Genomic DNA, 17185 nt, shown 5'->3' on the forward strand with positions numbered 1-17185 from the left:
AGCGAGGATGGACAATCGACGATCTTTTTTCTAAACCTAACTGAGTTGTTTCCTGTGAAGATGGAAGTTTATTTTGAAAAGACTGTATAAATGTAACGAGCAGAAACTGACACGTGTTGAAAATTTGAAGTTGAAATCATCTCAATGTTGAGTATCGGGCGTCAGTTTGTTTCATGTCACCGACTTCCATTTACAGAGATGTGTTGCGGTGTGAACGCAGCATCGTTGTTCAGTACAACCTGTTCCGGGATAAAAACAACAACAACAAAGGCCGATAGTGAAGACACAACACGAGCTTCTAACTTTCAGTGGTTGATGTGGATTTGGGCTGCTTCATATACACTATTCACCACGTTCAGATAAAAGACGAGGTGGGTTAGTACATCAATGAAACTGTGTGTGTGTGTATAGATATGTTACCACATCAGACATATAGTGTTTAAAACACTAAACTGTTATAAATGTGTGTGTCATATAAGCGGTGTAATTTCAACAGACGGTGGAGGTTGGTGTCCTCACCTACTACACTCATCCAGGTCTTGGATGAGGTTGAAAACAGACCGGTGGAACACCAGTAGAGACCTTCGTCGGACCGCTGCACATCGCTGATGGTGAACTCTCCTGCGAGTCCAAATCCAATGAAGCTCCCGTTGCTGAAGAAATACACCAGTAGTGACGAACTCTCTCTGGTTTTACAGCGCAGAGTGACATTACTTCCTGCAATCACAGGAAGTTTGGGAAACTCCAGCAATACAGAATGATCTGAAAGAGACACACAGACCAGAGTCATATACAGACAGAGGTATTCCATCAGAACCATACAAACACAGTGACAGTTAGTTTCCGTACCAGAAACACTGACGTGGACCTGGACGCTCCTCTGTGCAGCTCTGGTTTCACACCAGTAAACCCCACTGTCTGATGGCAACAGACCTGGAATAATGCAGGAGGAACCATTGAATCCACCAAAGTCTTGTTGACCACCATCGCAGGTCTGTGTCTGTCCTCCTGCTGTCCTCTTCACCGCCCATCCGTCTACCGTCTGTCCATCGTCCACACAGCTCAGAGAGACGGCGTCTCTTCTCAAGAACAGCTGACGGTTTGGACTCACACTCAGAAGGACTGGAGGACACAACAACAGAGTTAAGTGGACGTTTGTGTGAATGTGTGTGACTCAATGTCCTTGTGTCGTCGTTGGCTCACCTACAGAGACGGTCAGCTCAAACAGCAGCGCAGCCAGGCCTGCAACGGGAAGACGGGGTTACTAAAGGTCAGAGGTGGAAGGACAGACACAGTAGCTGAGATCAGGCCCAGACCTTTCAGCCTGTGGACTTCTTCTACTGAACTACATCAGGAAACTGTGGGGAAATCCAAGTGAAATGTGTTTCAAGCGAAAAGGGAACCACACGAAAACCACAAGTAAAAAGAAGAAATACTTCAACAGTGTCGACTTCCTGCTGTCTGAGAAAAGTGAAGAAGCACATTATTAAAAGACACTTCACTCACTCTTATTACACGATTCAGTTACCTTTCAATGACTAGCTACTGTTATCTTAACCCATGACACTGACTAGTTATCTGACGAAATACTGTTCACTGACTCGCGTGTTGAAAGTTCCATTTCAATAGTTTCTGTTTACTTTCATCATTCAACCCATAAGACTGACTAGTTACTGATCACTGACTTGTTTGTTCACTGTTGCCTTTCAATGGGTAGTTATTGTTTACCTTTTACTGACTCGTTACTTTTCACTAACTAGTTAGTGTTTACATTTAACTTTTAATGATGAGCATTTTCTTTACTGACTAGTTGCTGTTTACCTTTTACTGACTTAGTGTTTGTGTACTGTAGTTACTGTCGTTACTGTTTACAGTTACCTTTCAATGAGTTACTTTTATACTGACTGAACTGTTTACTGTCATCATTCAACCCACAGCACAGACTAGTGCCTGTTACTGTCATCATTCAACCCACAGCACAGACTAGTGCCTGTTACTGTCACCATGTACCCGATAACACTGAATGGTTACAGATCAATGACTTGTTTCATGACTGGCTCCTGCTCTACGTCACCATGAACCATTCAAACCGCTTGTGACTCACCGAGGACCAGAGAGACGGACGAAGCCTTCATGTTGTCTGGACGATGAGTCCGTCTTTGTGCCGCTGAACATTTATAACTCGCAACATATTGCATCACACGACTTCTGGTTTCTTGACAAGGAGGAAGATCATCGGTGAGGATTCACTTTGTTAAGTGCAGACGGAACACTTCATCACCAACATCTGTGAGACATAAAGAAACTCACCACCAGATGTTCGTGCGTAAGTTTGAGGAACGAAGCTGCGAGGATCAAAGTGCACTTATATATAATAAGTAATATACATACATACATGTATACATATATACATATACATATATACACAAATATATACATACATATCTATATATGCTCATACATATACATACAGTATATATACATACATATGCACATATATATATATATATACACATATAAATATATATTAAATATTCTGATTCTGATATACATGCACATATATGTATATACATATATAAGTATGTATAGATTTAAAAAACTACATTTAATTGTTTTTAAGGCTTTAAAACCTGCAGATACTCGCAAAAGTGAATATTGTTTTTTTTGGATGATAAATTATTGATGCATTTATGTGTTCATCACTTTGCAGCCGGTAAAAGTGGATCGAATTGAATTACTTTTTTGCATCATAATTTATGAGTTGAATTATAAAGTAGCAAAATGGGAAATGCGCAAATCAAACGTGGAAATAAAAAATTGTTCATGTGTTAAGGACAATACTTTTGGACGGTACTTAAGTGAATGTACTTTTTTACTGGCTATAATTTCTAAATACTCTAAATACTCTGAACAGTGTTGCGCTGCAGGTGTTTGTCCTGTAGGGGGAGTCAGAGCTCCGTCCCTCCACACTGTCACTGATTTAATGAAGATCTGTCGACTGAACCACACTAAACACACAGAAGACAGGAAAACACTGAAACTAATACTAATGATGCACTGGAAAGAGTTTACAAATATGAAACGAATCAAAATATTTAAATTGTAAAACAGTGCCACCTTTAAGTCATTATTTTTCCCTGAGTCAGTTCTGGAGAAGTAACAGACCAACCGACACCAACCGAGAGTCAGCTGACTCTTCAACAGAATGAGGAGTCAACTTCCTGTTCAAAGACTCTTTCAAAAGGACCAGAACTGTGTTTTCTAAGTGGCTCCAAACAGCAAATACGGAGGCTGTTTCATATTTCTTGTGAAAAAAAAGGATCTGGCCAGAATGACAGAATTTGTAGAGCAGCCAGTAATTCATGTAATCTGGATGACATCATGAGTTTAAATACAGAAAAACGTAAATATGCATCTACACAATGAATGAAGTGTTCATGTGAGCTGCTGTTGATCGTACGACTGCGTTTGTGTCTTCACACTCGGCTGTCTGACCTCCAGGCGGCAGGATTTCTCTTCTGCTTTCAGTTCTGCTGTCAGAAACATTTTTCCTCCAACAGCGTTGGGCCGCGGTCGTGGTGCATCTGCTGCTGTTTCTGATTTCACAAACAATAAAGATCTGAGAGACGCTCGGAGCTCTGCAGCAACGCAGCACATGTCATTACTCTCATTTCATCATCGCTCAGTTTCCAAAGGAACTGCAGAATGCATCGTCTGCGCAAAGCGGGGACTGATGAAACACTGTGGTAGAAGCATTTGGAGATGTTCACTACTCACCTGAGAACTCAATCGATTGTGACGCTTCATTTCAAGGGTCTGTATCTAATTCACTTCACTGTCGAGAGTTGGAGAAGAAGATTGATACAAGTCTCCTGTCTGTATGGTAACTAGAATGCTGGTTAGCTTAGCTTAGCATAAAGACTGGAAACGGGGGGAATCTTCCCACCAGCACTGAGGAACATTTCACTGGAGTAAATACAGTGTTCATTGTAAAATAAGACATATTCTGTGGCGGAATGTGCAGAGCTGGGCTGAAACACACTCATTGTTCAGTCCTATGAATGACTGGATTTCAGAGCACAGTGAGATTTTATGTCGCAACACATTTCATGTCCTCTCATCCATATTCAGGACTCGTCAGCATCAGCTGGTCCTCCAGAAGAATCCAGTACTGACGAACAGCCGGCCTGTTGTGTGCTCTATGAATATTTCATGTCTGGGATGCTGAGGCCTGCAGGTCTGCCAACGGTTTGTGTTGTTGACTCTGGTCAGCGGGTTTCAGGTGAACTGAACTAAAGTAGCCAAAGATACTTATCAGTGCACATGAGAGGTGGAAGAGGTATTCTACTTGAGTAAAAGTAGCAACACTACATTGTGTACTACAAAGTATCAAAATCAAAAACATACAAAAGTACCAACAGTCATACAGAATGGCCCATTTCAGAAAAAGATGAATTATATATATGTATATATTAAAATAAAATATTTGAATTTTTGATGTTTATCATTGTTAATGTAAAGGTGGGGCTCATTTTAATTACTTCCTAAACTTCTGGATAGTTTAATCAATTTGAATTAAGCGTAGCTTAAAATGTAATAGATTTATATTTGGTATTAATAATAATCATCTACATAACATTAGAGTAAAGAAAATAGTATGTCTCCAAAATGTACTTCTAGTGTGAAGTAGCATTAAATAGAAATACTCAAGTAAAGTAAGTACGGTTCTCAAAATTGTACTTGAAAGGTGTTAAATGAAGAGCATATTGTTTCCACACAGCTCTCAACATGGTGGCTGAGGCAGCAGCTAACAGCTAACAGAGCTAATGTGAAAGCAGTGCAGAGGGGCAGTACTAAGAGCACACGCAGCCGGCCGACGATGTCAACAAAGCACAGAAACAGTTTTATCAATGCAACACAAGAAGTTTCTGAAAACTTAAGAATGTACTTTACTGGATGGATGGATAAGCGCTGGTGCAACCCGAGGGTGGCATGGTGGTGTTGTCTCACAGTAAGAAGGCTCTGGGTTGAAACCTGCCAGCTGAGGTCTGAGTGCTTCATCCTGAATACCAGAGATTAAGTTCAACAGGTTAATTGGTTAAAACGTGTTCATCTGTCTCTTTGTGTCAGCTCTGGGATTAACTGGCCGGCTGTCCACGGTGTACTCCAGCTCTCGCCCAGTGTCAGCTGGCATTGGGATCAGGCAGCAACCTCCGGTTCTGAAAAGTGAAGCCAATGCTGATGTGTCTTAAAGCGGCATTCTCTCTAATGTCCACCAGGGGGCGACTCCTCTGGTTGTATAGAAGTCTATAGAAAATGACTCTACTTCTCTCTTGATTTATTACCTCAGTAAACATTGTAAACATGAGTTTATGGTCTCGATTTCCAGTTTCAAGTCTTCTTCAATACAGCATGATGTTCATTTAGTACATTATGGTCCATTTAGAGTCACACAGACCATAAAGCAGGGGATGCTTTAGGGCGTGATTGACAGGTCTCTACCAGAGACGTATATGACATCTCTACGTCACTCCTCCTCAGCCCAAATGTGATCACTTCGGATCACTGGTTGCAAAAAAACAAGATGACGAGGAACAAAATGTCAAACTCGAGGCTTCATCAGTCCACAAACCAAGGAGGTGTCGTCACGACAACTACGTCCACTTCTCATGTACGGCCTATGGTTGGGATCCAGCGGCCCACGACTCTCTGAGGATAACAGCTCATCGGTAACGAATGGAGCGATCCAATGCAAGAGAGGAGGAACTTGATTGCGTGTTAAGGTCAGCGTGTTACCGACGACACTGTAGACATTATAGAAAACCAGCCATTAGTGTTCCAGATACTCTGTTAAGCCAAAGTGTAAGGGGGGGGGGGGTTGAGTTTGATCACACCAGAACAGCTGAGTGCTCACTAAACCTCTTCCTGGTGGAGCCATCCCCCTCCTTACACTGGCGGCCTGGTCCTGCCCGGCCCAGCTTGGCTCAGCCTGGTCCGCCTCCCTGTATAATCTGCTCCGTCAGATGGAAGCTGTGGTCCGGTGCTGGTGGTGGTGGTGGTGGTGGCGGGGGGGATAGGAGCTTTATTGTCCCCGATTCTTCCCCTTTGTTGGGGATTGCAGCAACATTTCTAGGTCACCGGCTGTGACTGAACGCCCCACTGCCCAAACTGATTCCTCACTGAGGGGGATTCATCCCCCTCCACATATCTCGCCCTGCACTTTCAGGAGGAAACACGATTAGAAACATGCTCCCAGCAACAAACAGCCGGGCGGCGATCTGCCAAACGGTTCCAGCTTCTGTTGTCTGTCAGAGCAGATACTTTATGGATGCTGACTCTCACACAAAGAGAGTCACACAAAGACTCTTTCATGGTGATAATTGGGCGGACGGGCTCTCAGATCCTTTTCCAAATTCACATTTCTACTCATAATTATCCTTAACCTTTGACCCTGATCTCCATCAGAGGGGTTAAGCACAAAGGAATGCTCTGGCCTGATGCTGCAATCAGAGCTGATGATCATGTTTGTTTTAGAGAAGAACATTTACGTTGCAGTCATTTAGCAGCTGAACTGTAAGAGCGTCAAACTCTTCACTATTTTCACACTACTGTATATATTTTAAATTTAATGTTGTAAATATCTAATAATTTACCAATAAATTATATTTAAAAAATGATCATTGTACAAAAACCAAGGGGCAACCTCCAGGGCTGAAAAGTATGAGAAAATTACTCTACTTCTCTCTTGATTTATTCCCTCAGTAAACATTGTAAACATGAGTTTATGGTCTCAATCTCTAGTTTCAAGTCTTCTTCAATACAGCATGATGTTCATTTAGTACATTATGCTCCATTTAGAGTCACACAGACCATAAAGCAGGAGATGCTTTAGGGCGGGGCTACACGGTGATGGAAGTTGCTACCATGGTCATGTTCAGCGTTCGGTTGAAATAAAAGACACTGAAAGGAGTTGGCTTTTCATTTTTGCTGGTAAATTTGATTTTAATCCATATTTCGAAATACAAAATAAACCTCCCAATTAATAATTCATGTTAACGTGAATTATGAATGCACTTTGCTAACTAAGCTAGCAAGCTAGTGTTAGCTGGTGATGCAGCCAGGCGGCAACCTCCTTGTAACACGTTCCTGTTACCAGCGTGGGCTCTCTCAGCACAACACGAGTACTCAAATAGTGCTGCTTACCGTTCTTTAAAGGACTACTACTGACCAGCAGGGGGCGGCGATTCCAGTTGCAAAAAGAATTCCAAATGTATAGAAGTCCATGAGAAAATTAACCTACTTCTCACTTGATTTATTACCACTCAGTTGTAATAAAAGCCACTAACGAGTCAGCTGTTCATTCCAATAAGGAAGCGGCAAATAGCCAAACTCGAGGTGTGAAAACATCAGTCCACAAACCAATGTGTGATGTCACGATGACTACGAAACTTCTTACCTAGTCTGTGGATGCAGCGTTACCTGATGAAGGTACTGCGCCCTGCTGGGCCTCGCACATCTTTAGATTGGAGGTCAGGAATACCGACTCGGAATTATTGACTTCGGACTTGCAGCATCAGTCTTGTTACTCTCACGTCTCTCACCACTTCCTGTATTCGTTCACAGTCGATGATTTGCAGTTTTTATCACGTTAACTTTGAGGTGCCTAAATCAATATTAAAAATGGGTCATAGTAGGTTCAAAGCTATAAGTACTCCATGGGCCATCACCCTTGTGTGTTTCATGTTCAAGTTAATATTTCTGCAGCTTTGTAACCAAAAAGGAGGAGCCAACAGCTTCATCTCAGTTTGAACAAAGTCCTGCAACAACAAGTCTCCTGTTGTGTGTCAGGAACTTCAGAAACAGCCTGAAGTTTCTCTTCTTTGTCCTTTCTTTGTGCTAACACGCAGTTTCTCTGGATGTGAGACTCAGCAGCAGACTGTGTGGGGAGAATATGCTTCAATCTGCAAAATTTCAGTTTGTCACGTGAGGGAAACAGATTGGATGTGAGGAGTTTGTTGGAGGGAGCTGCAGCAGATGTCTGGAGGGAATCTTCAGAGTAAATCACACTGCAGAGGAGAAAGAAGGAAAAGTGGGTCTGCAGTCAAGAGTTTTCCCTTTTCTTGTCAGAGAACAGCTGGAAACAAGGACGGTGATGTTAGAGCATCAGTCCAACACTTCGGTCTACATCTTGACTGTTTCAGGTCAGATTTGCAGAAAATGTGCTGCAGATGATGCATGCATATTATTTCATTATTTTATCTGCTGCAGTGTTTTTCGAGTCTGTCTTTATTAAACTAAAAAGCAAGGAATCTCAGACTGCCTGTCCTATGCACATGTATTTGTCCTTCGCATATCTTGAGAACTGTTCATCTGATCTACTTCACACTTGTTGGATGTGTTGCTGAGGACACAAAGATGTGCAGCGTCGATGTTGGTGGGATTTGGACAAAAGACACGCCCGCAGTTGATTTATTCCCTCAGTAAACATTGTAAACATGAGTTTATGGTCTCAATCTCGAGTTTCAAGTGTTCTTCAATACAGCATGATGTTGTCATGTGTATTATGGTCCATTTAGAGTCACACAGACCATAAAGCAGAGTATGCTTTAGGGCTGGCTTACTGTGATTCTACCAGAGGCATCTCCACATCACTCCTCCGCAGTCCAAATATGGTCACTTCTTTTCATTGGTTGCGAGAAAAACAACATGACAATGTATCCAAGATGAAGACGACGAAATCGATGAACTCGAGGCTTCATAGCATCAGTTCCCAAACCAATGGGTGACGTCACCATGACTATGTCCACTTCTTATATACAGTCTCTGGTTTATTGTCACGCACCAATCATCAAGCCAAATTCCTTTTAAGTGCAAAATTACTTCAATCAAGCATTTGTGATTTGGATAACCTTCTTGACGTCAGGATTTCTTTCAGGACGGCTGTTTTGTTTTGCTGTAGCTGTGTTCTGAATCAGTAAAGGGTCTCTCTGAGAGTGAATGTCTTTTAAAGGAATATTCTAGTAGGAGACTACGGTGGTTTTGTGCCTAGTTGGACAGCTGCTGCCAAATCATCTGGTGTATTGTATTAAATCTCTTAATGTGAGCAGTAACAGAAACTCACCCGAATATAAACACGGCTTCTTGGCGGCAAGCTTTCTGTGGAAATGATGCTCGTTACTTTATATTTCACGACTGTTTTATGATTTAGACTTCCCGACAGGACATTAAAAAAAATCAGCTGACTCTGCACCATCCAGGACAAGTGCTTTGGTTGCCGTGGGAGCATGGCTGCCGTCCACCAATCAGGGGGCAGCGATCCCAGCCCGCCCGTCTTATCCCAGAACACCGTCCTGGGAGCAGTTAGAAGAAGGTCAGTGAGCCTCTGTGTACCCGTCGCCCCATTGTTTCTGAATGAATGGGACGGTCTAATTACTGGAGCTGCGACTGGGGCCGCCAGCCTCGTTGACAAAAGACTCCGACATGCAAGTTTGGTGCCAGACAACAAATCAAGGCCAAACGGGTGATTAGAGAAGAATGTGGTTTACGTACGACGAGTACCCTCCAGATAATTCTGAGAAGAATACAATTAAACAAGAATGTCATGTCATTACCCACGGCTATAACTACAAATTAAAGTTCATGTGATTTTTATCTGAAATGACAGGGGGGGGGGGACATTGTCCAAACTCTGGAATCTGAATGGTGAAACTGAAGTACAGTAGGAATCTTGTTTTTCTCATTAAAGTAAAATATCAGCGTTCATGTAAATCCATCCGGACTACGAGACATTCAAATGTTAGATGTTAATAACGCAAAACCAAAGCCACTCCCCCAAAATTATCATTGTGAATGTAAACAACCAACATGGCTATTGTTAGTTACCAACCATTCCTTTAAAATAAATAAAAAAAGGTCTTTACCCTCAAACAGGCCTCTGAACAAGTGAGGACCGGCTAAATGTCCCCACTTTGCTAAAATGTCCCCGCTATGTGGCTAAAAAGTTCATAGTCCTCACTACGTAGCAAGGACAAAAACATACACACACACACACATCAACCTACTGCTCCTATATTTGATGATTAGATTCCAGTGGTGTCTGCACTGGGAATTTCCCTTCACTTGACCACTTTAATTAAACGTAGTCAACATTAGTTTTCAGATGTTTTAGCCTCGTATTGCTAAAGCTAGTGTTTGCTATAATATTGCTAAATTGTCATCCAAAACTGTCAGCAAAATGTGTTTTTTTTCTAACCCCATTTAGGAAGCTCTGTTTCTGTACTTCTAAAACCCTGAACACGATGTGTTCTATAGGGGTCCAGACTGCACCGGCTCAGACCAGAAACCATCAGAGACGACTTCTTTCACAATAAATGAGCCTTCATGTGCTGTCTGTGGTACTGTAGCACTGTTCACTGTGGCGGCCAGCTGAGAGGCAGACTCCCTCCCCGAGGACAATGGCGCGGCTGTGTCCTCTCCGGTAGTACGTAAGTAACGATGGCGAGAGGAAAACCAGCTATTTGTGCCGAGTGTGACGCAGCAAAAAAAAAAAAAAAAAAATTTTGTTTTGATGTTTTTTTGGTAATTTTAACAAAATGACCAAAGAAAACTGATTTGCATAATAAATGATTTTCTTGCATTGACATGTTTCTGCTGTCCGTCTTTGCCTGAGGAGGGTTCAGCTGTTTGCTGGACGAGGACTTGTTGTGTCGAGTCTGAACAGGACAGACAATGGCGACTGTGTCCTGTGGACAGACGGCGACGGAGAGACTGACTCTGCCTCTTTTTGTTTCTGGACTAACATGTTTCCCTCTATGAATAAATGAAATAATTGCTACATTGCCAAATTAAATACACATTCTTTACTAGTATCGGCCAAAATACAGCAATACGACCGCACCAGTTATCACTACGGCAACATGATGTTAACCGTGTTTTTAATATTTATTTTCACTGTTTAACGGTTCGTAGCAGGAAAACACAATGTTGAACTTTAAAATGTCAACAACAAAGTTATTGTATGAACTATAATGGTATTATTCTCGTGAGGCTGTATGAAAAGCTAAATTGTCAGCATGTTCTGTCCAAAACTTTAATATTGTGGCTGTAAGAAAATGCAGAACGCACATACATTTGTTTTTAAACTCATCACTTCCTGTTTAGAATTCAAAATAAAAGCCCTCTTGCTTCTGGAATATTTTCAGGACAGTGTTTTGGAAAATGCAGCAACTAGAGGATTGACTTCTAATTGTGGATTGTTATCCTTATTTACAAATGAGCACAAACTTCTTAACTTTTTTTCCATCTGAACTAAATATAAATGATATATATGATGTATTAAAATGAAACATTCCGGCCGTTATGAAAGACAAACGATGTAGAAAGAAGGACTTGTAGCAGCATCAACTTAGCTACCTAGCTAACTTTAGCTAGGCAGCCTGTTGAAGACATTTTATTTGAACTTTGCTCTGGTTTAGTTTCTCTTTCTCTGTGATGCGACACATTGAACTGTTCAATCAACTGTCTAAATGCACACCACGAAAAACATCTACTTTAAAATACTGTTTAATTAAAGTGACACTTTCTTGTGGCTAAAAAAAAGAAAAGAACGTCGTCAGCAAACACAAACACAGCACCAACGATTCAATATATTCCTGTTCGTTCCACTGACGCACTTAGCTCACGCTTTTATGTCCGTTAACTCGAGACAAATCACGGTTGAACTTTATTTTAGGGGTCTGTAATTTCCTTAGAATTTCCTCAAAAATAAGAACGTAATTTGGCAAATTATTAGTTATTATTAATGTGTGTTTTTGTATTTAAATGGAGCAGCTATTTACGGGACAGTTTACAACTGCTCTTTAAATTAACCTAAACTGTAACTCCTTTTCTCCAAAGGAAATTCATATGAAATGACAGCGTTTTAATTATCTCAAGAGTCTCCAGGCTCCACGTCTGCTCTCAGCTTCAGTAAAATACAGTCTCAGTGAACAGAAAGTAACTAAACACATCAAAGCTATGAGCTAAAACTGTCTGTGTGCTCTTTCATATATGAACTCTGTAAACAGTGAAAGGACGAACTGTGTCCGTCAGTAAACATGAACGTGTCCAACAGTTTCTAAAAAACCTCCGGAATCTACAGCCTGATGTGTCAACGCGTCCACCGATCAAACTCCTTCAGAACAACGACCACAAGAAGCTCCGCCCCCCCGACGCTGCTGATCTTTAACCTTTTGGCCTCAGCAGTGTGTCCCCACGCCGGCGTAGGAGGTGGACGCCTCCCTGCGGATGGTGCTGAACGGCGACAGCTCCAGCTCGTTGTCGGCGTGCTCGATTTCGGCGTCGCCCGCGGCGGTGTCGTCGTCGGAGGCGCGGCGTGATGGGCCGCACTCGGCGCAGCAGCAGCAGCAGCAGTCCAGGAGGGCTCTGGTGAACGGCTGGCACAGGCAGAACAGCAGCACCGGCGTCACCGCCGACTTGCAGAAGAGCAGCATCTGGCTGACCAGCTGCAGGATGTCCAGGGCTCTCCGGGGAATGCCGGCCGCCATGTACGCGCTGATGATGTTGCAGACGTTCTCCGGAATGATGCAGAAGCCGTAGAGGATGGCCAGCGCCACCACGGTGCAGTTCATCTGGCTCTCCAGCTGGATCTGCTTCTTGCCGCCGCGGACGCAGGTCCGCTCGGCGTGCCGGATCTTGCGCACGGTGACCAGCGAGCAGCAGATGGTGAACAGCGTCGGCAGGCAGAAGTAGCAGCCGAAGTACCACCAGAGGCGCGCGCCGTCGTAGGTGAGTCCCAGCACGTACAGCGTGTCCGGGAGGTCGGTGGAGATGCGGATCACGCAGCGCTCGCACGGCGTCGCGTCCGGCGGGTCGCCGTCCTCGGTGACCAGCTGGCGGATGAGCAGCTCGGGCAGCGCCAGCAGCAGAGCGCCCACCCAGATGACGGCGAGCTTAGCCGTGGTCGACGCCCAGTTCTCGATCATCTCGTAGTACAGCTGCACGTTGGTGGCGGCGCGGAAACGGTCGATGCACAAAGCGCAAAGCGTGAACGTCGTGACCCCGAGAGACGCCACCTGGGAGAGGAAGAGGAGCGTCAGAAAAACTCTACACAACGAGAAAGAATAAGAAAAATGAAACAACTTTCTGACTCAACAGCAGCAACCAATCAGTTTACTGGACGACAATCTGACAGGACGATGGTGAATAAAGTCAGAATATTCAAAAATATAGTCCAAAAATGTATTTGAGATTCAAGTCATAATCTTGAGAAAAATATAAAATATTAACAGATACATTAAGTTAATGAAACGTTGACAATTTGGGGGGGGGGGGGGTGTTAATCCTTTAAACGGCATGAGGCGTTCATGTGTAGAGATTGAGACATAATCTCATGTTTACAATGTTTACTGAGGTAATAAATCAAGAGAGAAGTAGAGTCATTTTCTCATAGACTTCTATACAACCAGAGGAGTCGCCCCCTGGTGGACACTAGAGAGAATGCAGCTTTGACACATGAAGCATTGGCTTCACTCTGCAGAGCCAGAAATTGGCGCCTGGCGTTGCCGATAGCAGCAACTTCTGACCACACTACACTGTAGCTGAGCTTATTCGCTCCAAACCAGTTGATGGAAATGCGCCAAACTCACATTTTCCTTGTTTTTTGGGAGACATATCAGATGTTTGCTGATTAAAATTCGCTTGACGATTGAATGGAAACTTATTCCATCACTGTTGCATTTTACAAACAACATAATAGATCTATATTTAACCCGTTAGTAATCACCAACATTTTGATTATTCACTAAATCACATATTTTGTCTCAGTAACTGTTTATTTAGTTGCTCAGCTGTTAATATGGAGACAGTAAAATGTTCATGCACCTTAACTTTCCTCCTCTCTACGTGAAGAACTATACGTCCTGCACATACACATATATATATGTATGTGTGTGTATATATATATGTATGTGTGTGTATATATATATGTATGTGTGTGTATATATATATGTATGTGTGTGTATATATATATATGTATATATGTATATATATATATATATATATATATATATATATATATATATATATGTATATATGTATATGTATTTGCATGAAGCTGCAACTTACATTTCACTGTGCAACCCTGTGTTGTACAGTGAAATGAAGTTTGGGTCACTCTGAGTTGGAAGAAATAAGTGAGTTTCCTTGAAGGACAAATTGTCTCCTGTTACTTTCCTTCCATCACAGATCAACAGGATTCTGACACTTCAGATGACCTGATTATCTGGTGCTGAGGGTTTATTACTCACCTTTAATATTGTATGTCAGCTGAGTTCTGAAGCTGCTCAGTGTTTTATCTGCTTATGTTATTGGTGTTTTGTGCACATGTGGTATAAAACGTGTTTCACAGTGAATGTGCTTATTGTCTTCATCGAAACCTCTGATCACAAACTTACAAACACCTGCTGCCTCAAAACGAACATCAACTCATGTTAGGCTCACACTTCCGGTCCATCACCGGGCCCCACACCATCAGAACCCGAACCCCCGACCCCTCTCACCTCCAGGTAGGGGATGATCCTGCAGGAGAACTCCCCGAGCAGCCAGTCCTTGGTGAGCTCGCGGAACACCACGAGCGGCAGGCAGAAGAAGATGATGACGAAGTCCCAGAGCGCGAGGTTGGCCAGCAGCGAGTTGGAGATGCTCCTCATGTAGTAGTTGTGACACACAATGCACATCACCGACACGTTCCCGATGATTCCCACGCCGAAGATGACGGCGGCGACGATCACGACCGCGTACGCCCCGACTGACTCCGCGGTGACCGGGTAGAACGGGTTCTTCAGCTGCTTCCGTCTGGTCCGCGGGTTCACGGGCGCGAGCGGCGTTGCGTCGGGAAAGTCCGGCAGCGAGTACTCGTCCTCATAGTCGCTGGCGTTGTTGAGGCCGAAGGGGGGTCCGGCCTCTTGTTCCTGCGCCATGGCGGCTCCGTGTTGCGGCGGCTCGCTCCGCTTCCTCCTGCGCTTCTGCCGCTGACTGTGTCCGCTCCTCCCGGGGCTACACGTGCGTCCACGCGGGGTTTGTTGGAGCGCTTCTCCCGGACGGCATCCACCGCTCCCGGCCTTGTTTACATCCGCGCGTAAAACTTCGTCTCCGGATACCCGTCGGATGCGCCGTGCTCCATTTGGTGCGTCGCTTTTACGCACGGGGCGTTGGGGTATCCCCAACAGGTCAGAGGATGACGGGTTTACAGAATAGAGCCACGAGGACTGCGCGCTCGCACCGCGCGTCCCTCCATTGTCCTCCCCGATGTCTGTGCGCCATCTCCGGCTCTGCGCATTCCTGTCAGCGGCGGTGGACTCACGATGGGGACTGAAAATCGTCTTTGTTTTGTGCCAGTGGAGCTGACTCGCTGCGGCCTCGATGCACAGCCACAAACACAGCAACCTCAAGGATGGACGCAGCATCGTGTGGTTTCTGTCTAACCTGCGAGATCAAACTCCTGCGTTTTCCAAAATGATCGCTCCATCTTCTGATAATCGGTCCAAAAAAATGAAGCGAGAATCTTAACTTAAATCTGCAACAACACAAAAATGAATCAGTTTTCCTTCATCTTTGCGCGCAACCAGCTCCCACATGGTCTTTTGTCGTGTATAACAGGTGCACCTGTCGGGTTTGGTGGCGTCCCGGAGCGGCTCCAGTCTGGATGCATCACCAGAGACCGGAGCGAAACAAAAACCTTTAAACTGGGCTGGAAAAAAAGTCAACTGACCGTTCAGATCCTCCGCAGCTGAAGGTGAAGGAGAAGGGGAGCGAGTGGAGCAGGTCCAACCTCCGCCCCATTACGTTTCTGCGCGCACAGCAGCTCCGGAGGGCTCGGAGGACGGGGAAGAGCGAGGTGAAATGCTGCGTGTGGAGAAGCCAAGCTCCGTCTGAGAGAGAGAAGAGGATCCGAGAGGAGGAGGAGGAGGAGGAGGAGGAGGAGGAGGAGGAGGAGGAGGAGGAGGAGGAGGAAGGGAGGAGTAAGGAGGGAGGAGGAAGGAGTCATCTGTCAAACCTGCTCTGGTCGACAATAATCTGTTCGAATAACACTGAACTGTAATCTGTGTGGGATTAACAGGAATTAACTGCTATTATCTTTTAGATGTAACAAACTTTTCTTCATTCAAAAAGAACAGGAATCTTGATCATTTTGATGAGATGACTCGAATATAACATATATTTAAAATAAATAAATAAAGAAAGCTCTATCCACTGAGCAAAACACATTTTTAAACTACTTACTTGATAATTAAGAATAAAAGTTACTGACGTTTAAACTGTTTTGTAGTTATTTAGTATCAACAACAAATACAAATAAATATTGAAGACATGAAGTACTTCTACTACGCCCATAATAATAATAATAATAATCATTATTATTTATACCTCATATATAGACAATCTTAATATAATTGTTGGAATACTTCATGAATACACACATCTATGAATGTACATAGGATACTTGTGTACAGTATGTAGACAGTATACCTGCAACGTGTATTATTGTACAAAGAGTTTGAATCAATCAATCATCAGAAACTTCCCATCATGCCTGATGCAGCAAAAGTTCCAGCAACAACATGTTCGAAGGGAAGTTCAATGAATTCAATGAATTTTAATTCAATTCAAATGTCAGAGCAAAACTACTGACTGGTTCTGTGCGCCATCTAGTGTAAGTCCTGTGTATTACACCAACACCCCGTCTGACGATCTGAACATTTAAACTACGAGAACATTTAAGAGTTTGACTGAACAAAGTGTTCGAATCTCTTATGACTGCTGACCAGTACTAAGTACATCTACTGTAGTACATCTACTGTAGTACATCTACTGTAGTACATCTACTGTACTGAAGTAGAAATTCAAAGTAAGTATTTCCATGTTGTGCATTTTCATACTTCTCTATTACTACTGCATATGCATATGTGTTGATGTTGAATGTTTGCGATAAACTGAAGGATGAAGTGTTCCTTTATGTGTTGATGTTGAATGTTTGTGATAAACTGAAGGATGAAGTGTTTCTTTATGTGTTGATGTTGAATGTTTGCGATAAACTGAAGGATGAAGTGTTCCTTTATGTGTTGATGTTGAATGTTTGTGATAAACTGAAGGATGAAGTGTTCCTTTATGTGTTGATGTTGAATGT

The 17185-nt window shown here is 43.3% G+C and overlaps 1 protein-coding gene across 1 annotated transcript; it reads right to left on the minus strand.

Moving 5' to 3' along the window:
- Nucleotides 1-11377: 11377 nt before the first annotated feature.
- On the minus strand, nucleotides 11378-15877 carry gpr37a (G protein-coupled receptor 37a). The gene is made up of 2 exons (XM_079269744.1): nucleotides 14559-15877; nucleotides 11378-13073 (listed from the first exon to the last, which is right to left on the minus strand). The coding sequence occupies exons 1-2, from the start codon at nucleotides 15462-15464 to the stop codon at nucleotides 12237-12239; spliced, it is 1743 nt and encodes a 580-aa protein (XP_079125870.1). The 5' UTR covers nucleotides 15465-15877; the 3' UTR covers nucleotides 11378-12236.
- Nucleotides 15878-17185: the final 1308 nt, after the last annotated feature.

The sequence above is a fragment of the Melanostigma gelatinosum genome (assembly GCF_949748355.1).
Source record: "Melanostigma gelatinosum genome assembly, chromosome: 1".
In the NCBI taxonomy this organism is placed as follows: domain Eukaryota; kingdom Metazoa; phylum Chordata; class Actinopteri; order Perciformes; family Zoarcidae; genus Melanostigma; species Melanostigma gelatinosum.

Excerpts from the sequence above, each read along its gene's own strand:
- gpr37a (XM_079269744.1), bottom strand. The coding sequence starts at position 15,464 with ATGCTGCGTCCATCCTTGAGGTTGCTGTGTTTGTGGCTGTGCATCGAG. Across the intron at positions 13,074-14,558 it reads GGATCATCCCCTACCTGGAG|GTGGCGTCTCTCGGGGTCAC; the intron begins GTGAGAGGGGTC and ends TTCCTCTCCCAG.